The sequence below is a fragment of the Alexandromys fortis genome, unplaced genomic scaffold, assembly GCF_014885135.2.
Source record: "Alexandromys fortis isolate MF-2015 unplaced genomic scaffold, M_Fortis_MF-2015_v1.1 scaffold_39, whole genome shotgun sequence".
NCBI lineage: Eukaryota > Metazoa > Chordata > Mammalia > Rodentia > Cricetidae > Alexandromys > Alexandromys fortis.
In genome coordinates, this window is record NW_026067918.1 from 12,759,629 (window position 1) to 12,783,529 (window position 23,901).

General features: G+C 52.0%; 1 protein-coding gene across 6 annotated transcripts in view; it reads right to left on the reverse strand.

The window, feature by feature from the left end:
- Slc38a10 (solute carrier family 38 member 10) overlaps positions 1–23,901 on the reverse strand; it is a 73,000-nt gene that overhangs the window by 3,628 nt on the left and 45,471 nt on the right. For 3 of the 6 annotated variants that reach the window (XM_050140195.1, XM_050140198.1, XM_050140199.1), the window contains 6 exons: positions 23,279–23,385; positions 8,648–8,804; positions 3,391–3,567; positions 2,743–3,204; positions 2,087–2,191; positions 1,068–1,091 (listed from right to left, as the gene is read on the reverse strand). In XM_050140195.1, the coding sequence (XP_049996152.1) occupies positions 1,068–1,091; positions 2,087–2,191; positions 2,743–3,204; positions 3,391–3,567; positions 8,648–8,804; positions 23,279–23,385 (1,032 nt within the window). Of the gene's footprint in view, positions 1–1,067; positions 1,092–2,086; positions 2,192–2,742; positions 3,205–3,390; positions 3,568–8,647; positions 8,805–23,278; positions 23,386–23,901 lie in introns of those variants that run through there. The other 3 variants (XM_050140197.1, XM_050140196.1, XR_007591326.1) reach the window with 2 other exon arrangements.

Sequence of the window (23,901 nt, forward strand, 5' to 3'; positions counted from 1 at the left end):
TTCGAGACCAGTCTGGTCTACAAGAGCTAGTTCCAGGACAGGCTCCAGAGCTACAGAGAAACCTCAGGGGGAAAAAAAAAAAAACAAGAAAAAAAAAAAAAAAAAAGAGGAAAAAAAAAAAAAAAAAAAAAAAAAAAAGGAAAGAAAAGAAAGAAAAACAAATTGGACAGCGGAGAGGATCCTGGGGCCCACCATGAAGAGAACAGAGTTTTCCCTCTTGCCGGTGCCTTAGATTCAGACACTGGCTTGGGAAGGAAAGGCCTCATAACACAGGGCTCCTTCTCCTCCCTTCCCACAGAAAGCTCAAAGCGTCTCTCCAACAGGCCACATGGCACCAGACTGCATGATCATATAACCAGCAGTTGGACGGAGACAAAGCTACACATGTTGGTGGCGCTTCCACACCGTGAAGAGCAAGGTTCTGAAAGAGCAACCCACAACTTAAGTGCTCTAAGTGGACTAGCAGAGTTGGTTCTAGCAGAGAAAGGAAGGAGCCATGTCCAGCTGGAAGCCCCATGTGGCAAATGCAGACAGCATGGTGACTGGCTTTTCGCAGCCAGAACCTACCAGGACAAGGTGCAGAGATGGGATAAAGACCCCACAATAGACACAGTGGGATTTATGGGTGCAAGCTACACACAGCATCAGCAGGTACATGCAGCCCACCCTGTCTCGCCACTCAGCTGTCCTCTGGGGTCACAGGCTGAGAAGAACTGAAGTTGAAAGGAAGAGGGAGGTGGAGTGTCAGCGACGCCACCTGGGGGGCTGTGCTGCACCTGGGGGGCTGTGCTGCACCTGGAGGGGTGTGCTGCACCTGGGGGGCTGTACTGCACCTGGAGGGCTGTGCTGCACCTGGAGGGCTGTGCTGCACCTGGGGGGCTATGCTGCACCTGGAAGGGCTGTACTGCACCTGGAGGGGTATGCTGCATCTAGAGGGGTGCTGCTCCTTGGGCCGGACACACATTCATGCAGGGCCCTTACAGGTGTAGGATGCCACCCAGGTGCCGTCCCCACACTGTCAGAGCCTCCACACACATGCTTCTTGACAACACAGTCCTGAGCCGTACCTGCTACTAGCTTTTTAATCTCAGCTGTCCGTCCCATTGAGAGCATATGAAAGAGAGGCACAATAGGGAATAATGAAAAGTCTCTTCTTCAGAAAGAAAAAAACAAAGAATCAAACATGTTCAAGTGACAGATTACAGAACTGGAACCAGCAAATATAGTCGGACTAAAACCAGAGAGGAAAACAGCAAGCGTGGGGAGTTTCCCAAGCAATCTGGGAGCTGCAGCCAGGCAAAAGGAACCAGAAGCCCCGCCTTCCCGTCTTCACTGAGGCATCAGCCTGGAGCAGCCGCTCAAGTCTGACCTTCAGGGCTGAGTGAGAAGCAAACCCTGGATCTTTTCACACCACTGCGAGGTGAACCATGAACACGTAAGGCAGGCCCGGATCAGAGACGGCCTGGGTAGTCCTGGGAGTTTGATCCAGGAGAGCCAAGCAGTCTACTGCCTGCTCCTTACAACAGACCAGGGGTGAGACTTCAGGTGGGCTTTGTGAAAACTGGACAGGTGGTCACTGCAGGGCTTCTATGGGGGGGGGGGGGGCATGACCACCACCTTCCCCGTACACAAAATACTATGGGATCAACCATAAAGATTCAAAATGGACATGGAGTTTGTGAACTCAGGGCAAGTCAGCCATAGCAAACTACGTGTGCCAGGGCAGGCCTTCGCTTCAGGTGTGGCAAGGACTCAGGCCATGCTGCTGACCACCAACACCACCCCAGCCCCACCTAAGGCCTTCACACCCGGTGCTGTCTTTACACACGCTTGCTTTAAGATGGAATGAAAATGGAGACTAGAAGCCATGTAACTATGTGACACTTTTCTTTAAAGGGCAAACGGGAAGATAAAAATAGTCCACAGGTGTGGAGGAAAGCCACTGGCAGGAAATAGCAGGGGTCACTGGCGTGCATCCTTAGCATAGAAACCAAGGGACAGAAACCATGGAGCAGGAGAGATCCAGGAGCAGCCACCCCACCCAACCTCGCTCTGGGGCTCCTTCCGAGGGGCGGTGCAGACTCACCTTCTAGCTTGCTCCCCGCCTGGTCTCCACCTGGTTGCTCAGCCTCTTTCTGCTCCCTCTCCTCTGCAGCCTCTGGCCTTTGTGCAGGGAGGTCCGCCTTCCCACCTGCACACAGAGAGACTCAGCTGGTTTGTTGAAAAGTCAAAAAGTCAGGGTTGGGGTGAGGGGCTGGCAGATGTTTCTGAAAACGACTCCATAGCTAGCCCCCCCCCAACACAGTTTATATTCAACCTGATGATTACCAGGGAAGTAATAAAAAATATTTAACAATCTCGCAGGCTGATGGCAGTGTGCCAATGTTAACCACCTAAGCCAATTAAAATGCAAGCACCGTCCTAACCAGCTCTTAGACGGGCACTTAACAATGTGTTACCTGTCAAGCGTTCCTGCACTGTCCCCCGTGTGCGCCCAGACACGCGAGAACAGCATGGCACCTGACATTTAGTGGTCTGGCAAACAACCGCGTGACAGATATTACAGGAGCTGTCAAGGCACCAGGCTCTTCTCCACTCCACCAGCTGCTGAAGGGGCTGCGACATTCACATGCTAATCTTGTGAATGAGAGAGCCGGGACTGAGAGGGACTAACCGGTTCCTGCGGCAGCAACCATAGGAGCTGCCCCCCCCCCCCCCATCTCCAGGGAGGCAGACACTCACCAAGGTCGCTCTCCGCAGGCTTCTCTTGGACCCCGTCAGCCTTCTGGGCAGCCTCTTCACCGCCCTCACCTGCTACCACGGCATTCTGCTCCACAGAGAGCCTGGACTGAGGCACTGGATGCAGATCCCTCGTGTCTGCTCTGGAATCTTCCTTCCTGGGCTGGACAGGTGGCTGGCCATTTGCTTCCGGAACCTTTTGGGGATGCTCGGCTTCCACCACTGCCGGGGCTTGCTCAAGTCTCTTCCCTGCCTCTCCCCTCTCAGGCTCCTGCTCCTCCCTCTCTGACCCAGGTGGAGGTGGTGCCACCTGTCCCCTGTCCCCGGGGTCCCCTTCATCTGTGAGCTTGGGAGGTGGCTTTTTCTCCTCTGGCCCTTCTTGGTCTTGCCCTTCATCCACCACCACCTTGTCATGAGGGATGGGAGGCTCATGGCGGTGGGCCTCGCCCACAGGGACAGCAATACCTGGAAGGACACAGGACAGGCTGGGGTCATGCTGGAGAGAGGCCCCACTCCACCTGCACAGCTCTGAGGACTGGCAGTCCTGGAACATCAACTTTACAAGAGGAGCAGCGCGGGCAGTGGTCCGGGCCTCGCGCGAGGCTGCTGAAGCCTTTCTCTGTCAGGGCGGCTAATGCGTCAGTCACTCACCTTGGCCAGGCCGATCCAGCTGTGCAGCTTCCTGCTTCTCCTTAGGGGCCTCCCCTGCAGGCACGTCCACGGGACCCTTAATCTGGGCCTGCTCCAGTACCTCTTTGTCCTCTTTGTCCTCGGGCGGCTTTGGCTTCTCCTGGCTACCTTCAGCGACCACGACAACCGGATCCTGGACTGCAAGCAAAGCACAGTGAGCCGCCAGCAGCCAGAACAGACTGGGTGGTTCTCCTAAGATCAGGACCACATATCAAAGCCAAATGGCAGAGTGGAGGTGAGTTTCTTCCTCTTTGGTCATTATTATCAGCTAAGCAGCAAAGAAAATATTTTTTCATTCATAGTAAAAAAAAAAAAAAAAAAAAAAAAAAAAAAGGTCAAAATTCAACTTCTATCCATAGGCAGATGGCCACTCTATGTAATACTTGTCCACAACCACCAGGTGGCAGCATGAGCACACAGCCAGGCAATGTCCCTAGGGTCTCCCAGCAGGCACCAACTGCCTGCCCTAAGGCCTAGACTGAGGCCTTTAAGGAAAAGAGTACACTGGCTATGGTTGGGCAGGCCTGTCAACCTCTTGCTGTAGGTGAGGAAATTCACACCCCAGGGTGAGAACAAAAGGAGAGGCTGCCAAACCCGCCCTTCACATGCCCACAAATGCATGGACTCATGCCCCATCCGGAGCAGTAGAGTCACAGGACTGGAGAGCCGGTTTCGTTGAGCTGGGGATCTAGTTCAGCTGGTAGCATGCATAGACCCCAGTCAATCCCAGCACGGCATATACTAGCATAGCATCACCCCAGTACTCGGGAACATCATAGATTCAAGGTCATCCTCAGCTACAGAGAGTTTGAGACCAGCCTGGGTTACCTGAGATCCTATCTCAAAACAAAAACAACAAAACAAGATGGCAGTGGTGGTGCAGACCTTTAATCCCAGCAATTGAGAGGCAGAGGCAAGTGTATCTCTGTGAGTTCAAGACCAGCCTGGTCTACAGAGCAAGTTATAGGACAGCCAGAGCTACACAGAGTAACCCTGTCTTGAAAAACAAACAAAAAGGAACATGCGCTGTTTAGCACGCCCAGCTCCCAACAGCATCTGCATGCAGTTCTGTGGTTCTGCATCCCCCAGCTCTGTCAGTCCGGCCACACAGAGCCAGTTACACCAGGACGGCTTTCCTCATTGTCCTCTTCCAAGGGAGATGATCCTACCACATCCGCTACTCTGAAGGGCCATCATGTGGACGCCCTGCACCCCACAAGAGAATCCCTTGGATTCCTGGCCCTAGGACACTTTGCCTTTCCAGCATGGAGTCTAAGGGGCACAGAGATTGTTTTGGGTTTTTGTTATTCATTTTTGGTTTATCAAGACAGAGTTTCTCTGTGTAGCCCTAACTGTCTTAGAACTCACTCTGTAGACCAGGCTGGCCTCCAACCCTGAGATCCACCTGCCCAGCCTTCCAAATGCTGGGACTGAAGGTGTGTGCCACACCACCACCTGGCAAGCAGAACCTTACGTAATAGGCAAGGAACTCACTTGTTCTAGGGCACAGCCTGGGCTCCCCTGCACTGCCCAGTGGTGCAGGCAGATGGAGCACACCAGTCTTCATCACACAGTAACTCCCTGCACCCATCAATCAGGAGGGAGAAGGAGACAGAAGCTCCCCTGACCAAAGCACAGTCTATTCTGAATGGTGCCTTTTTCATCTTCAGGTGAGGGGCAGCCTGCGGCTCATTGTGTGGAGCCCCGGGGAAGCACCACGTAGCAGCACAGGGTATGAGTGGCCACGCAGGCATGGAGCTGCCCTGAAGCTCCTCTGGGAGGCCTTGCAGGAACCACAGTCATCCGTATTCTAGGACAGGAACTGGACAGGCAGAGACTGTGACCAACCAGATGCTAAAACACTGTGTCCCATGGATGTGCAAGAACAGCCCTACCTTTATGGGCTCAGCAATCCAGGGTTCTTGAAGAAGCAAGAGAAATGGCCCAACACTTTTCTGAAAGCCAGACTTCTCTGGGAAGCTGCTGCTTTGTTCTCCAGACTTCAGTGAGAAAGTGTCACTTGCTGAGGTCTGACTTCTGGACTTAGCTGGATAGTTCTATACCTCACCTTTCCAAATATGTTCACACCATAAGCTCCTGGAGCTGGAGGGCTGGGTTGATGGCTGGGACCAGCACTGTGGAGCCCTGGCATCAGCAAGGAAGCCTCCCTTGTTCTTCATTCTTGGCTCTTCCTCAAACTGGCGTGTGTGGTTGGTGGCAGGGGAGCCAGTATGGCACCTCTTGGGCAGCACCATGGCCCCAGTGCACTTGGATCTGACCAAGCCAGCAGCTGCTCAAGGGAGCCCTTCTAATCTAGCAGGTCCCGTGAGTACCATCGCCTCAGGGGAAGCCAGTGGAAGGAGCCCACTGTTATCTCCTGGCACACCAGCAGAAAAGGGAACGAGATTAGAGTAAGAGCAAAGGTCACAAGACACAAAGAACTTTTAAAACCTCATCAAGGACAATGAGGACTACTGAGACAATGAGGACTACTGAGAACTCAAGAACAATGGCAATGGGTTTTTGATCCTACTGCACATACTGGCTTTGTGGGAACCTAGGCAGTTTGGATGCTCACCTTACTAGACATGGATGGAAATGGGTGGTCCTTGGACTTCCCACAGGGCAGGGAACCCTGATTGCTCTTTGGGCTGAAGAGGGAGGGGGACTTGATTGGGGGAGGGGGAGGGAAAGGGGAGGCGGTGGTGGGGAAGAGACAGAAATCTTTAATAAATAAATTAATTAATTAAAAAAAATTAAAAAATTAAAAAAATAAAACCTCATCAAGGCACAAGGCAGAGGTGACAGGAGCCCGTCAAGGGGTCAGCCAAGGAGAGACCATAGCAACAGGACTCTCCCGGACACTATCAAAGAGTTGCCAAGGCAGGCAGATACAGAAAGCATGGAAGGTTCCAGAAAGGGAATGATAGCAAGAACACAGAGGAAAGGTCTACCCACTGGAGGACTCCTGAAGTCACCCCATGCTTGCACAGCATGTCCCCCTAACTTCTCCATGCTGGAGAGGAAGGGGACTGGGGTGCAGGCCTGGGTGTTGCTGCCCCACGGTGCACACGGTGGGTGGGCAAGAAAGGGGACAACAGGATGCAGCGGCGCCCAGAGAAGGAGCTGGGGCACCGCAAAATCCAAATCCATCCCAGGACCATCTAGGGAATCGTCAGGCACAGAGACAAATGCCCTAATTAGACTTTTTAAATGGATAATTGTCTCCTCGAGCTTTCAGATGGGCTCAGCCAGGCTCACCAAAGGCCCCAGGCTGCACCTGATGGTCACGTGTGCCCTGAGAGGGGACAGCACAGGCCCAGCACATGCTGGGCTCTCACCAGAGCAAGCAGACTGTCTGTGACCCCACAACATCAAAGAGACCAGTAAACACGATGGTGCGGCTGACAGGACAGCCAGAGAAGCCTCAGCCCTAGCCCTGCCAAATGAGGTACGCCCTCAGTGAAGAGAGGAGGCTGGGTGGCTAGAAAACAGAGCTGGCTAAAAACAGACGGCGTGTGGTTCTGAGAGGAGCCGCGTGTGTTGTTATAGCCTCGTGAAGAAATGGAAACCAGATGTGGCCTTGGAGAGCACAGGTGAGCAGCGGCCTATGCATGCTGTGGAGATGGGACACAGCTGCTGCTGCACGGCGCGGCAGCCACAGGAGTCTGGGTGTGGACTGAAGAGAAACTCTCCACCACCCCAGTGGGGTACCACGTTCGCCTTGGCTCTTCAGGACGCTACCCTCACCACCACACGCCTCTTCCTCTCGTGTTGCTGTTCCCATGCCAGCACCTGTTCTCTGCCCGGTGGCATGGACGGTGACATCAGGTCGGCTCTTCCAGGAGCTCTGTCCATCAGCCAGGGAGGGCATGCACGCACACGCACCTCCTTCCTCAAGCAGACTTCCTCCCAGTCCAGATTACCAAACCCACTGCCACACCGTGTAGCTTCTCAGCATTCCGTCTTCAACCTCTGAGAACCCCAGCTGTCCACCGGGTCCTTCAGTGACCTTGTGTGCTTCTTTGCCTCTTGATCCACAGGATCTGGGACAGGGAGGACTCTTCTCTGCCTTTGCCAATCCCAGAAGACAGATGAGAGCACCCACAGCTACTTCCCAGTCCAGGCTGCATGAAGAAGGTGGACCAGGAGAGTGCCTTGGGCAGTCTCCACGGCGATGGCAGAGAGGACAGAAACCCGAGGATCTCAGGAGCATCCAGCGAGTGCATCACACTGTCAGAGGACTCAACAGGACCTTCTCTTCTGCACACTACAGGCACTGTCTTCAGGACATGCGACTAACCAGCACCCAAACAACAGCCTCAACTTTGCCAGGAAGGATGGGTCTTTCTCTACCCATGCCTCCCAAGAGCCAGAACTAGACAGGTGTTCCATAAATCTGGACCCAAACCTCACTGACCTTTAGTCTAATGTGTGACACCCACCACTGCCAGAGACGGAAGCCCAAGATTACTGTTATCCAAGGCAATGATCACCGCAATGCCCAGAGCTACAGCCACTCACAGCCACTAGGCAGGCAGGGGGCTCAGCCCAATGGGGGCTCAGCCCAATGGCTAATGCTGGCCCTGTGTTACCCAGGAAGGCCTGGGGGTACATCAGATGCACCCCAAACAGACACACAGAAAGTGACACTCTGAAGTATACATTCTGTACCCCAGTGACCACAGATGGGGGTGATGGAGCCTCACCAAGACTCGTGCTGAGGTAGCCTGCCACCGTGTGATGAACTCGTGATTCTGCCAAGACTGTAAACCATGAAACAGCAAAGAAGCTGAGATATACTAGGCTGGTCCCGTCAAAGGCAACACTGGCTCAAACTTACAGCCTCAAAAAAAAAAAAAAAAGTGGGTAACACTCTTAAATCCACATACCTTTTAGTGTCCATGATGGCCAGGTGCGGAGATCTGAACCCAAGCTGGCTCTGTGCCATCCCCATGTCACCTGCACAGAGGTGGCAGCACACTGGCCAGCTCCCGTGTCGAGAGCAAACCCTCATGGAATGGAATTAGTGGGGCCCAAGGCTAGAACCTCCCACTATCTCCATCACTCACAGCACAGAGGTCACCAACAGAGAAGCAAAATCCTTGAAGAGAAACTAAGGGGATTCTTGGAAAGCACCACCTACCCCCATCCTGAGTTCATGCCGTGGATACACACAGAAAAGTTCAGGGGACATGGGTGGGGCCTGTGTGTGTACCTGACAGCCGGGCCGCGTCCACTTTCACCCCGCCCTCGGCATCTCCTCGCTGGCCACTTTGGGCTTGTTGGGTCAGGTCCAGAGGGGTTTCTTCGCTCACAGACAGGGTAGTGAGTGTGCTGACCACCAGGACGCCCAGGCCGACCCAGAGCACAACCTGGACCAGAGACCCCAAGACAGGGAGTCAGGACAGTCCCTGGACCAGAGACCCCAAGACAGGAAGTCAGGACAGTCCCTGGACCAGAGACCCCAAGACAGGGAGTCAGGACAGTCCTTGGACCACAGACCCCAAGACAGGGAGTCAGAATAGTCCCTGGACTAGAGACCCCATGACAGGAAGTCAGGACAGTCCCTGAACCCAGCTGGAAGCTGGGGAGGCTGAAGCTTCCTAGAGGAGTGGGCTCTCTTTTTATTTTCCTGACACAGGGTTTGCCACACACGCCAGACTGGCGTCAAATCACAGTCCTCCGGTGTCACCCTCCTGAGTGTGAGGATTAGTTGTGCACCACAAGGTCAGGCTGAGGTCAAGTTTCTCAACTACTGTGGCACGGAAAGCAAGACCCTCTGGGCACCCTTGTGCATTGTTTCCTGGGTGCATGCTCCCACAGGACCCCACACAGTGCAGCACTGTGCAGGGAATCTGGGTTACACAGACTGCACATCCAGCATCATGTTACCCACAGCAGTGCCAATAACAGCTGGACACATGTGAGCTGGGCGAGGGGAGTACCCTACCGGACCAAACAGTAAGACACCTTCACCTCTCACCCGAGGTGGGGTGATCATGTTGCTGGCTTTCCTAGGGCCTTTTCCTCCTGACGGGCCTACAATCGATGGATTCTGCCGCACTGCAGACCCTTGTCATGCCCCAGGCGCCACCTAAGCCCCTCTCCACTGGGCATCTGGGACGACCCCGGTGCAGCTGCTGCTATTTCTGACTTGGCCTGGCCTCCTCAAGATTCCTGAGAGGCAGTGGTTCCTGGTTCCACAATTCTGTGAGAGGAAATAGCGAGGTGGCCTCATGCCTAGTCAGGACCTTTACTGGTTCCCTACTTTGATATCTAAGAGCCAAAACTCAAAAATGGCTTCTGCCTTGTAAAGATTTATTTGTACATACATGTGTGAGTGCCTACACATTTGTGTGTGTGGCACATGCATGCCTGGTACCTGCAGAAGACAAAAGAAGGTGCCAGGTAGCTCTGGACTCAAGTTATAAGCAATTGTGAGCCCCCAGGGAATGGAGCCTGGGTCTTCTCTAAGAGCAGCGGCATTCCTAACCACTGAGCCATCTCTGGCCTACTCTTTAAATAAATAAAATCAGCACCAAAGAAGCCAGGCGGTGGTGGCACACGCCTTTAATCCCAACACTCTGGAGGCAGAGGCAGGTGGATCTCTCTGAATTCAAGGCCAGCCTGGTCTATAGAGCAAGTTCCAGGATAGCCAGGGTTACACAGAGAAACCCTGGGAAGGAAGGAAGGAAGGAAGGAAGGAAGGAAGGAAGGAAGGAAGGAAGGAAGGAAGGAAGGAAGGAAGGAAGGAAGGAAGGAAGGAAGGAAGGAAGGAAGGAAGGAAGGAAGGAGAAAAGTCGCATCTCCCCAGATGCACTTCCCACAGACCAGTGGGCAAGGCAAGCCCTTGAGGCATAGAGTGGGCTGGAAGACAAGGACTGCTGCTGCATCCTGGGTCAGAGATCCCTGACGGGAACAGAGCCCAGGGGACTCTGGTAGGCCCTGGTGCTCTGCCCCTACGGGCCCAGTGAAGCAGGCGCTCCTAAATGCTCTGAACCAAAGATAAAAAAGCACCTGCTGGTCATTTTATGTCGGTTATTTTCAATGGGGATTATCATTTACCAGTTCCACGGAGACCGACGAGGAAAGAAAACATTTCATCCGTGACTTTGAATGATTTATTTCAACCTTCAGCTTTTTGAGCTTAACCAAAAAGAAGAAAAATAAAATCACCCAGAAATAAAAAACGTTAACTCTGCGGATGCTGGGAGACAGCTTCCTGGAAAACTCCATCAAAGGCCCAGTGTGGTGGGGCAGAGGCAGGGGGATCTCTGTGAGTTCAAGGCCAGCCTGGTCTACAGAGCAGTTCCAGGACAGCCAGGGCTACACAGAGAAACTCTGTCTCGGGAGCAAAATGAAAGATCCCCATTAGGATCTGCCTTGGAAAATGAGTTCACAGTACAAAGTTCCCACGACCGAGTGGAGCTGACAAGAGGCCCCAGTCCCCACTTGCCCTCCACTTCCTGGGCACAGGCTGGCAAGCCAGCTCAGACCAGACAGGCACAGTAAGAGAGTAGCAAGTTCTGGTTAACTTACCCCGGGGCCGTACAGGAAAGGGCACTGTGCAGTATATTCCAACCACAATCTAGGGAACCCAGAAAACAGACTCCGCTCCACCTGGTGCTTGAGGGACCTCCTACCTCAATGTACCCCCAGCTCCATTCTGAAAGCAGATGCTGGCTCCTGTAAGCCCAGAGCACAGGCCAGCAGGATGCACATCAAACTGTTTCTGGAGTTCAGGGAAACAGGCTCTACGTGCTGGATACCACACACGCCCCGCTGATGGTCTCCAGCCTCCCCTTGCTGGGCTTGTCCTCCTCCTGTTACACAAAGCTGCCAACTGCTGGCTCTGTGGGCAACTGCTGGCCAGGCCTGCCTCGCCACTGACAGTGAGACCCCAAGAGAGAGCTCTAGAGCTTGAGAGAGCCAAGGGAACAAGGCTAAAGACAGAGGCTGTCTTCTCACCCGGGGTGACGGCACCTATCAGCAAACACCTACGGGAGCTCTTGGTGACACTTCTGCCAGAGCCACAGCCAGAGCAGAACGTACCCAAGACAGCACTCAGTGCCGCTGACACAGACACAAGGCGTCCCTTAGTGAACGCGGCCAAGCAGGAACTAACTTCCCGGGGCAGTGTGGGAGGCCAGGGGTCCAGATTCTCCCGAAGCCGTCCTAGGCTGAGGGTCGGTACCCCTCACTGCCGACCATGTGCGATGAAGTGGTAGACTCTCTGGAGTCCAGCCCTGTCTGCTAACAGCCTAGCAGCTGCAAGGAAGACTGGAAAGTCAGGGAGGGGACTCCATCCCACGCAGCCGCAGGCTCAGGGAGAGACTGGCATGGCCTCAGAGCCAGGCTAGCTCCGCTCTGCTACTGCTTCCTGCAGCGGAAGAGCCGCTTTGGAAGCGGGATCTCGGTCGATAAGCAGGATCCGGTGTGCCAGACATCTGATTTCAGAGCGCCCTGCTGACTGCAGTTCTGGCATCGATCCATCCTAATGTAGTCCAGAGCCGGCCAGCAGAAGAGACACAAATCCACCCCCTACCGTTCACTCAGGCTTGGGAAATAAGAGGTCTGACCAAGGCCGCGGTCCACAAACATCCTATAGCCCCTCCCCCCAGTTACCCGAAGCTGTGGCTCCACAAGGGGCCCTGACTCCTAACACAGTAGAGCCCCAGAAGTGGACAGGCAGGGGACATACTTTTTCACTCAGGATAAAGAAGTTCAGAGGCAGAACATACAGCCGAGACCAGGCTCCAGTCAACAGTGTGGGTGTCTATGCCCCCAGGATCAGGCAGCCTCACTCTGGCTGTGGGACAGAAGGCTAGCTCACGGCTTTATGTGCAGTGTACACCATTCACACTCGCCCAAGGGGCCACAGGCACCCACAAGGTGCTCCCCTACGGGGCCTTCCCTGCTAGAGGAAGCCACTCCTCTTGTAAGCTTCCCTGGGGCTCCAGCACCCTCTGCTGGTTTCATGACAGAAGAGGACAAGGCCACCCAGCCTCATTCAGGATTTGTTGTCCCCCACTGTCCTGCTCTCTGATTATTCTTACTTTCACCATCTTCACGCCACCTGCCAGCAGACATGGACTCCTTTTCTGGCTCATTGTGAGGTCCCTAAGCAGAGAGCAAACCTCAAAAGCTCAGCTGACCTGCGGAGCCGCTGGTCCAGTTTGTTCTTTCTGCAGGAGCAGCTAGAGTTCCCAGGACAGGGCCTGGCCCCCGGAGTGTGTTCCTCGCAGTATGGCAGCTACTACGTGCCCTAGCCGGCCTGTCTGAGAAGAGCATAGAGGTTGTGGTGCTTTCATGGCAGAACTACAGTATCCTCCTACCTCAGTCAGAAGATACTTCAAGCGTTCTCAATCCTAAGAAACATAGTTACACAGGCACAGATCAAGCCTTGGCATGATGTAGTGTTTACAACTGTGGCACCTCAAGCTGTGGCCATGCTTGCTCATTCTTGTACATGAGCTCAAAAGGCCAGGCAACTGAGGCAGGCCCAGCTGGGTAAGGACAACACCACAGTGCCGGCTCCTGCCACAGGCACCATGACAACAGGCACACTCTGACAGAATGGACAAAAGAAATGGAAATGTAGGGACGGGAAAGAAGGAAGTGCACCAAGAGATCCAGGGGGGGCTCAATGAAGTGAGCAGGAAAAATGACTGGAGGAAATCCACAACTTCCCTGAACACAAACAGCCAGTCAGCACGCCAACAAAACAGATCACACACAGAAGCCAAGTCCAGAAGACCTGAGCTGACAGCTGAGTCATCAAACCGTGGCCACCTGCTGCACAGGAAGCTGCAACGCGCACTGCAGAAGAGCTGCCACACAGGCACACACTCCTCAGCTCCTCCACAGAGTCAGGAATTCCAACAAGAACGAAAACCAAAGGGACTGAGCTCTCTTAGATTCGTGGATACAAAGATTCATTCATAAAATAAATCCAACAGCATCCAGACCATTATTAACAAGAACAACGAGGAAAGAGGAGACCTTAGTGTTAAAGAGCCAGGCTTAGGGGCGACCACCTTTAACCCCAGCACTGAGGAGGCAGAGGTCAGCCTGGTCTACAGAGTGAGCTCCAGGCCAGTCAGGGCTACACAGGAAAACTCTATCTCAAAACAGAGAGGAGGAGGCAGGGCTGGGCAACAAATGGCAGAGGGAAACGCAGGAAGCCGGCTAAGGATGTGGCTCAACTTAGGAATCGAGTCCAGCACGCATGACGCCCTAGGCTCAGTCTCTAGCACCGTGTGAACCAGGCACGATGGTGCACACCTGGGAGACCGAGGCAGGAAGAGCTGAAGCTCACGGTTATCTTTAGTTACACAGAAAGTTTGAGGCCAGCCTGCGGTATATCTCAAAACCCAGAATAGTAAAAATAAAATGCAGCAAGGTCTGTGATGCCACAGTGACAAAATCAACAGAGAAAGAGGAGTCCAACCAGCAAACTAAAGTCCCTGCTAGGGCCAGAGAGAAGGCTGCTCTTCCAGAGGACCTGAATTCAATTCCCAGCACCCCAATGGCAGCTCACAACCGTCTGTAACTGTACTCCCAGGGGGATATGGTAACCTCACACTGACATACGTGCAGGGGAAACAACAATGTCCCAACTAACCCCGCTCTCCAAGAATATATCAGATGACACAAAGTTCTCTCTGTGAGCGCTCATGTGGGTGCTGGGAACCAGGGAGCCAGTCTCAGGTCCACTGGAAGAGACTTTTTTTTTTTTTTAAACTCACTCTGTAGTTGTAGACTAGCCTCAAACTCAGATTTGCCTGCCTCTGCCTCCCAAGTGCTGGGATTAAATGTGTGCACCACAACCGCCCAACAAGAAATAAATACTCTTAAACATTGAACTACCTTCCCGCCCTGAGAAAGTCTTTCTTTAATTTTTATATTTTTAAATTTTATGTATGAGGGCTTTGCTTTCACATATGTGCACCATGTGCATGCCCCATGCTCTGTGGGGTCGGAAGGTTACAGATGTTGTGAACCACCATGCAGGTGCTGCGTCCTCTGCAAAAGCCACAAACCTCTTCTGTGGCCTGGCTCTTCAGCCCCTAGAAAGTCTTTCTAACTAGGATTCCCTCGCACCCCATTCTCCTCAGACCACATGATGGGGTTAAAAAATCAAGGAAAACCATTTGCAGTCTGACAGGCAATGGGTTAATCTCCCTAACCTCACTACCAAACTGCTACATCAAGCTACAGCAGAAAAGTGGTGTCGCGCTGGTTTTCCCATTTAACTACAATGTTAGACGAAAATACTAAGGTCAGCCCGCTGAAGACATGGGCAAACAACTCCAGGGAACACGGGTAAACATGCAAGGAGAGGCCAGACTTGCGTCCAGGACACTCAGTCAGGCGCGCCAGACAACACAGTCCACAGTCTAGACTCCAGAGTGACTCACCAGGCTGGCACTGAGAACAGGGAGCAGGGGCTCCAGCAGCCACAGCCTGAAGAAGAAAACAACCCCACACAAGTGTGCGGCCCTGTGTATGCCATTCTTCTGAGGTATGAGCCAGCAGCGTGCAGAGCACATAGGGAACAGGGCAGCTACAAGAGGAAAGCTAAGTGAGGGCCAACAATCTGCAGCCAAGGCCCTAGCAAAGGGAGTACACCCAAGCCCTGTTTACCCCAGCTTCAACCTCCCCCATGCTGTCATCGAGCACACCAGGGGCCACACCACTCAGAGCCTCCACGGTTTCTTCAATACAATGACTGGAAAATACCATGCCAGCAGACAGGACTAAGGACCAGCAATGAAACATCAACTGGAACTGAGGGCAGCCGCTCCCAGATTTACAACGGGTTACGTTGTGATGAACCCAACATCACCTGAAACTACGTAAAGCTGGAGCAGCAGCTTACCTTGGGCTGACCACCTGCTTCGGTTTCCTTCCTGTTGCTGTGATAAAAAGCCCTGACTAGAGCAGCTGGAGGGAGGGTTTATCCTGACTCACGCGTGGTTCTCGGGTATGGTCCACCATAACAAGGTGTGCGGCAGGAGCCTGAGGTAGCTGACCAACCCCATCCTGGGGCCGGGAGCACAGTGAGGACAGTGCTCTTGTTCAGCTCCCTTCCTCCCTTCCATGCAGTCCAGTACCCAAGACCAGGACGGTCCTGGCCCACTACTGCCAGGAGACTGGGACTGAAGAGAGAGAACCCTTCACAAGCATGCAGATGCTAACCTAACCTAAGTAACTCACCATGCATGCAAGCATGCGTGCGTTTGTGCGTGGGAGGTGGGGGAGGGAGGGAGGGAGAGATTACAGATGCTGTCGAGTTGACAGCACTAACCGTCATGCCACCCTGGTCTTGAGAGTCACTAACTTCTCTGTTGTGGATCAGGAGGGAGCTGCAGCCACTGTTGCCCAATATTGTTGTGGGGTATTTGATCACACTGTGAGAGGATGCAAAAGAAAAAAATGGGGATGAAGGATGAAAAGAAAAGGGGAATACAGAAATGGTAGGATAAAAGGGTAGATTATTGAATCTACTAAAAGCAACTACCAGTCTCAAATATTTTATATTGGTAATGGATTTCTGGCACAAATTTAAGGTTATTCTTGTTATAACATACTGTATATATCTACTCCTGTTGAAGGTATTGTACATATGCAGCTCATTTAAAAATGAAATCTAAAGTTCTAGTCCTTGAAAACTCATATTACAAACTGTTTGGGATAATTAGGAATTGAAGGTTAGGGGCTGGAGAGATGGCTCAGTGGTTAAGAGCACTGGCTGCTCTTCCAGGGGACCTGGGTTCAATTTCTAGCACCCACATGACAGCTCACAACTGTGTAATTACAGTTCTGGGGATCTTAACACCTTCACACCAATGGACACAGAATAAATTTAAATTATTTTTAAAAAGGTTAGTAGTTAGTCATCTATGACACTCAAACCTATAGTTATGTTAGGTATGGTGTTCAAGGTTAAACAGGTATTTTTAGTTAGAGAGGTAATCTTCAAACACTTCAGAGATCTACAGAATGTGGGGTTTAAAATGTTTTAATAACATAAGGCTTTTCGTGACAGTGAGACACATCTGCTCCTGGCAGCGCCAATCCACTCCAGAGAAGATGATGGGCATCAGAGAACCTCCATATGGAGTTTGCTTTCAATATGGCAAAGGTAGCCACTGGGCAAGAAACCGTCTTTGCCTCAACTGCAAACTGGACAAGCAGTACACAAGAAAGTTGACTGTCAAGCTTTGCCAAGACAGGGTAGGCCAGTCTTTCAAGATCCCTGCTTCATAGAAAAGTCTGTCAGATCCTAGGCTACATAAAGATGTATCTCTGTCCTTCCTTGCCTTCTGGTTGACTAAAGAGCTGAACGGCCAATAGCTGGGCAGGAGAGGATGGGAGACTTCTGGGGAGAGAGAAGAACTTGGGGGAAGAATTTGAGAGGTGGGGATTCACCATTCAGACATGAAAGTGGGATGTACAGGGCTGGAGAGATGGCTCAGTGGTTAAGAGCATTGTCTGCTCTTCCAAAGGTTCTGAGTTCAATTCCCGGCAACCACATGGTGGCTCACAACCATCTGTAATGAGGTCTGGTGCCCCCTTCTGGCCTGCAGACATACACACAGACAGAGGATTGTATACATAATAAATATTTAAAAAGAAAGAACGTGGGATGTACAGTATTCAGGAGAGATAACGAGCCACGTGGCAGAACAAAGATTAATATAAACTGGTTAAGTTCAATTCTAAGAGCTAGTTGGGAACAAGCCTAAGCTAAGGTCAAGCGTTCATGCTTTCATACTTAATAAATAAGAAGTCTCTGTGTTATCATTTGGGAGCTGGTAGTCCAAAGAAAGACCCCTCACACAATGCCACGAGGGTATTGCAGATCACTGGCTTCGGAAGAGCAAACTTCCAAGCACAGCTTCTGCTGAGTGTGTGACCTTCACACCACTGAAATCAAAAGGCTGTGTGGGCTGCTGGGAGAACCCATCCACAGCAGAAACAGTAACAGTGCGGGGGGGGGGGGGCTGTGAGCGGGCTTGCTGCACAACCACGAGGGCCTGGGCTCTAACTCCAGCAGTGAGGTGAAGGCCAGAGACAACGGCACACACTTCCACCTGCAGAGACATATGGATCCCTGAAGCTCTCTGACCTGCCAGGATCCCCAAATCAGTGTGAGGCAACCTGTCTCAAAAATAAGGTGGAAGCGACTGAGGAAGACGCCCAATGTCAGCCTTAGCCTCCACACACACACATGTACACACAGAGTGAACATGCACACACACACATATGTACACACAGTGTGAACATGCACACACACATATACACACTCACAAAAGGGGAAATGGCTCAGTGGATAAAGCATGTGCTAGGTTTGGAAACTGTAAAAACTGAGCATGGTGGCATGTACTGCGATCCTGGGGCTCACTGGTTGGCTGGTCTTCCCCAAACAGCAAGGTCCAGGTTCAGTAAGAGAAAAGGTAGAGGAAGATGGAGGAGAAGATGCTGGAAGTCAACCTTTGACCTGCATACACACTAGCAAACACAGCACACACATATGTATACACCCCCACCCCACCTCCCACACTGATGAATAATGACCTGGTGTGGCTGGAGCTGCCTTTGAGCCCAGTAATCAGGAGACAGAGGTGGTCTGGTCTACAGAGTGATGACAGAGAAACCCAATCCCAAAAGACAGAACAAAACAAAGCAAATGGAAATTCTAGCCTAAATCAGTGACTGCACCGGCAGTCAGCATCCTCGGCTCTGTAGGCAGCGGGCAGGGCACCAACATTCGTCCTCACACGTCTGCCCCTGCACATCAGAGTATAGGAGGAAGGAGACACAGAGGCCTAGGCTGCTCTTCCTATCACTGGGACCCGTAATGACAGAAGAGTCATCGAGGCTCTAGATGGAGGGTAGGCCAACATGGCAGAGGGCATGGTGGCAGGAGCGTGAGGCGACTGGGCACACTGTGTTAGCACCAGGAGGCAGAGAGATGAGGCTTAGCTCACTCACCTTCTCTAGTCCACCCCAGACCCCGTCGGCCCCAGACCCCGACAGTGGGGCCCAGACCCTGTCAGTCGCAGACCCCAGCCCACTGACGGCAGAGAAGAAACCACACCCAGGTTTGTCTCGTGGATGATCCTAGATCCTGTTGACACTCACTTTAATCAGAGAAGGCTAAGCTGGGCAGAACAGAACTAGGCACCTACGACACCGCCTCAGAGGAAGGGTTCCCAGATACAGGGATGCTTCACAGCCACCGCACAACTAATAACAGCTTCCGGCTGAAAGCAGAAACTGGAAGAGTTACAAGGAGAAAAATCTACAATTAGGAATTATTGACCGGGCGGTGGTGGCGCACACCTTTAATCCCAGCACTTAGGAGGAAGAGGCAGGCGGATCTCTGTGAGTTCGAGACCAGCCTGGTCTACAAGAGCTAGTTCCAGGACAGGCTCCAAAGCTGCAGAGAAACCCTGTCTCAAAAAAAAAAAAAAAAAAAAAAAAAAAAAAAAAAAATATTTTACATTTCTCATAACTGATTTTTTTTCTTTTAGGAGACAGGGTTTCACTGTGTACCCCTGGCTGTGCTGGAATTAAAGGCGTGCACCACCACCGCCCAGCTAAGATTTTTAAACATCAGTACCAAAATGTCAAAAATGAAGACTTCAGTGTGTGACCTTAGGACTAAGCATCCAGAGAGTAGGCCACATATCAGACTACAGAGCTCACTTCAACCCATGTAACGGGCCGAAACTCTCCAGCGTGCATTCTAAGAGGCCCTAAAAAACCCCAAATGTCTAGGACTTATTATGGTTTGTATTTGAAGTATCCCCGCAAAAGGTTCATGAGCTGAATGCTTGGTCTCTGATGGTGACCATGAAGGACAACAGGCTCACAAAGGCTTTCTGCCTCTATCAGGGGATGAGGCGATCCGCTGACAGACACTGGTGGCCTTATGGAGGTGGTGGAAACACCAGGCGGTGGTGCCCCTGCCCCTCTATCTCGCTTGCCCTCTCTGCCTCCGGCACACCCTGCCATCACTGCAACAACTGTAACTCGTACCTAAAGATGAGGCCGAGGGCCACAGCCCAACTCCGAGACTGTGAGACAAAATACATCTCCCTCCTCCTAAGCTGCTCTCTGAGGCATCTGTGAGGCTGTGGGCAAGAGGACATCAGCAGGACTCAGAAGACACGGTGAGGAGCCGAGAGGCGGCTCAGCAGTTACAGCACACACTGCTCTCAAAGGCCTGAGTTCTGTCCCCAGCACCCACGACAGCTCACAACAGCCTGTGACTCCAGTTCCAGGGGAAACAATGTCTCTGGCCTCTGTTCACCCTCGTACTCAACACACACACAAACCCACATATATGCACATAACTTAAAATAAATCTTTAAAAATACTGTAAGCTGAAGGATGAAGTCACATCTTCGATCTAGTCTTGATGCAACCCCAATAAAAATGTCAGCAATTATTCTGGAAGAACCAAAGGCCATTGCAGGAGCTGGCCAAGCATGCCAAGGAGCACAGATGAGAAGGAAGACCTTGCAGGGATGGGGTGGGATGCCTCCCACCACCAGCCATGGGGGGAGCACAAAGGCTCAGAACATGAAGCAGGCATAACTGGTATGGGGGACCAGCACACCAGTGAACACAGGTGTCCCCAAGAGTCTCAGACAACAGGGGCTGAGAAGGACACAGCAGGGGACAGAGCGGATCAACTGGACAGCCACATGAGTCCTGCCTCACTTAAACTGATCCCAAGTGGGGTGAAAGATAAAAGCCACCAGAATAGATCTTTAGAATTTAGGGTAAGCAGATATTCCTACTTTTCTTAAATAGAACCAAAAAAGCACCAAAGGGGAAAAAAGTCAATAAACTGGGCCAAAGTAAAATTCACAACTTCTGTCACCAAAAGACGTCCAATGCCAGGTGAAGTAAACTAACCCTGTAACCCAGCACCCAGGCTACAAAATGAGATGGTGCCATCGAGATGACTCAGTAGGGGAGCTGGAGAGATGGGTCAGTGGTTAGAGCACTGGCTGTTATTCCAGAGGGCCCAGGGTTCAATTCCCAGCACCCACACAACAGCTCACAACTGTTTGTAACTCTAAGATCTGACACCCTCACACAGACATACATGCACACAAACCATCAATGCACATAAAATGAAAATAAATAAACTATATGTGTGTGTATAAGTTTTAAAAAAGCCCAGTAGTTTAGGGACACACAGGTTCACTTCCCAACATCCTCATGGAGGCTCACAATCGTCTCTATCTCCAGTTCCAGGGAATCTGACACCTTCTGGCTTCCATGTACACTAGGCACACCCATACATACATATTAATCAATAATAAATTTTAAAAACTTAAATGGAGCCAGCGAGATGGCTCATCGTGCAAAGGTGCAAAGCCTGACAACTGAGTTGAACTCTGACCCTCAGAGAGTGGGAGGAGACAAACAGCTCCACAAACCCTCCAGCCTCCCATGTGAGCACACGCACACTAGGCAGACAAAATACGTAAATGGAATTAAGAGGGGAAATAGATGGTCTGTTTTTGTTTTTAAAGGCAGGGCTTCTCTGTGTAACAGGTCTGGCTGTCCTGGAACTTGCTCTGTAGACCAGGCTGGCCTCAAACTCACTGAGATCCACTTTCATCTGCCTCCCGAATGCTGGGGTTGACGGCGCCATCACCGGCAATTTCTAAAGGGGACAATGGTACGTGTGGAATGGGGTCACTCTTAATGCTATAACTACAGGCACCACTGCTGGAACCCCAAACCACTGCAGAATCTACAAAAGCTAACTATGACACCACAGGACCCAAGTACTTTCTGGAAAGTACAGAGTGACAGAGCTGCTCACCCATGGCGCCCAAGGGAGCAGCCAAGCATCAGAGTCTGACTAGATATGACAGTAGGTGGGTGTGAGGGTCGATTTAGTTGTCAGCTTGCCTGCGTCTGGAATCGACTGAAATTCAAACTGCTGTGCACTCCTGTGTAGGACTGTCTTAATCAGATTTGAAGCAGAAGACCCGCCCTAATCTGTGCCACACCCTCTGGTGGCCCTCACCCTGATGGCAAGTTCATCTTCCTTAGTGTTTAGGCTTCCATCGAAGACTGCAGACCAGCAGCTCTCCCAGGACCCTCCCAGCACCAGACTGGGACTGCAGAGACAGCCATCCTCGGGGACTGAACAACTACCAGGTTCCTGGCTCTCCCTGGATCGGCCACTGCTGGACTGACTACCCAGACACAGCTGTGGCCATTCCCATACGCTCCCTTCTCTAGACTATCATCCTACCAGAGGTTTCCAGGGGGTGAAGGCGGTGAGCGAGTGAGCAAGCCCAAGGCCTTCTGCAGTGGCTCTGACCACCACACAGCACAGGCACGAGATGCCACTTCCTCAGGCTGGAGCCTCCAGAAGAGACAAGTCACCTGTGAGATGTGGGTGAGATGATGAGAGGGGCTCACAGGGAGCTTTGGGGGAGGCAGGATATCCAGCTTGCCTGGATGGTTTTGGCTAGGGTCACACTGACCCTGCAAAGACATGTCAAGCTACATGTAAGAACTATGCTTTTCTACACACATGTACATTTCTTCCGTGTTCGTATACGTGAGTCTTTCTCAACCACTCTCTACTTTACTGACGCAGGGTCTCTCTCACTGAGCCTGGAGCTCTCTCATCAACTACTCTAGCGCCTGGCGTGCTCCTGGGATACCGACTCTGCCTTCTGAGTGCTGAGATTGCAGCTGCCCGGCCCACCCAGATTTTACAGGGGTTCTGGGAATCTGAGCTCCAGGCCTCAGACTTGCACAGTGCTTTAACCGCTAAGCCACTGTCCAAGCCCACACCTTATTTCTTCCTTTTTTAATAAATAATTTGTCTTTATTTTATTTCTTTGGTACTTTTGCCTACATGCATGTCTATGTGAGCGTGTCGGTCCCTGGAACAGGAATTACAAACAGGTGTGAACTGTCACGTGGCACACACGTAAGCACTATGACTATGCACCTAAGGAAACACTCAACACTCCCCTGAAAAGGAAGCAAAACACAGGCAGTACAAAGAGAAAAAACATGCGCAGCATTTGTGTCCACGAAACATTTCCACTCATTAAGGGAAGCCAAAAGTGCAGAGGACAATGCAGACATGGTGACAGACACACTGTGGAGCTGTGACCTCACCAGGCACAGGGCAAAGGGAGTCTCATTTCTGGAATACTTTCTATAGACGCAGTCCCGTGTGTGGAAACACCTGTGCACTGTAACAGCAAAGGGCTGGACGGCTGCGTGGGAGACTAGGCTGTGGAATTTCCCTATAGGAGCTCCTGGGAATCAGCTACAATAGAAGGCAGCACGGACGTTCACACCTGTGGCTGAGCAGCGACCAGCTATGGGTGCTGAGCAAAGACAGCAGGAAGCTGCATTACTAAAAACAAACCAAACCCAAACAAAAATGCTGGAGCATGCCCACACGTGTGCACGTACACTGTCATCCTAGGACCGCCACTAATCTAGCAGTGGTGCTCGCTGTGGGAGACGGTCTAGGGGCGGGCGGATAGTCACGGCATGAACACACGTTAGTGTCCTGTGATAGGTAAGGAAGAGTAATCGTCCCCTCTGGGGAAAGCCCTGATATACACGGGGCAGAGACTGAGCCACCTGTCTGGCCCATTTCCCGCATCTCCTTGACTGAAAATGAGGGGAGGAACCTGTCTAAAGATCCCGGGTGGTGACTGTATTCAAGGACCTCTCCCTGACTAGACTGACGGCCAGGGGCCAGGCCGTGTGGTCAACATTCACCTGCATCCAAAGCACAGGTGCACACAGCTGAGGGGAGGGACACACTCACCTGGGCTGAGGGGGCATTCTTGTGGGCTTTCTTATAGATCAGAGCTGGGCAGATGAAGCAGATGAGACTCCCCATGGTCGCCCCTGTGAAGCCAAGGATGGTTTCCACTGCAAATGAACAGACAGCAAGGTGTGACTGGGAGATGGTGTTCACCGGGCATACGGGTGGACAGGACCACTGTGAAGGCTGCCTGAGAGCCCATGAGCAGACATCCACGGTACCCACGGGGTCCACTACCACCTCCATGTTTCTCCTCCTCCTCCTCATACACTAAGATTTGTCAGAGCAGAGCAGAGCAGCCTGGGAAATTCTGACAGCCCATCTTTAAACGGTCAAGAACAAACCGGGCAGTGATGCAGAGGCAGGCAGATCTCCGAGTTCGAGGCCAGCCTGGTCTACATAGTGAGTTCTAGGATAGCCAGGGTTACACAGAGAAACCCTGACTCAAAAAAAAAAAAAAAAGTAAATAAGTAGACAGACAGATAAACAAATAGATAAAAGGCCAAGCACAGGGTGTTTCCCACCAAAATCAGAAGCTGGCTCCACACGGCCTTGCACTCTGTCTTCACTCAGCAGTAACCTAGTGCCTTAGCCTAAGATTGTGACGAAGGGCATGACGTGCT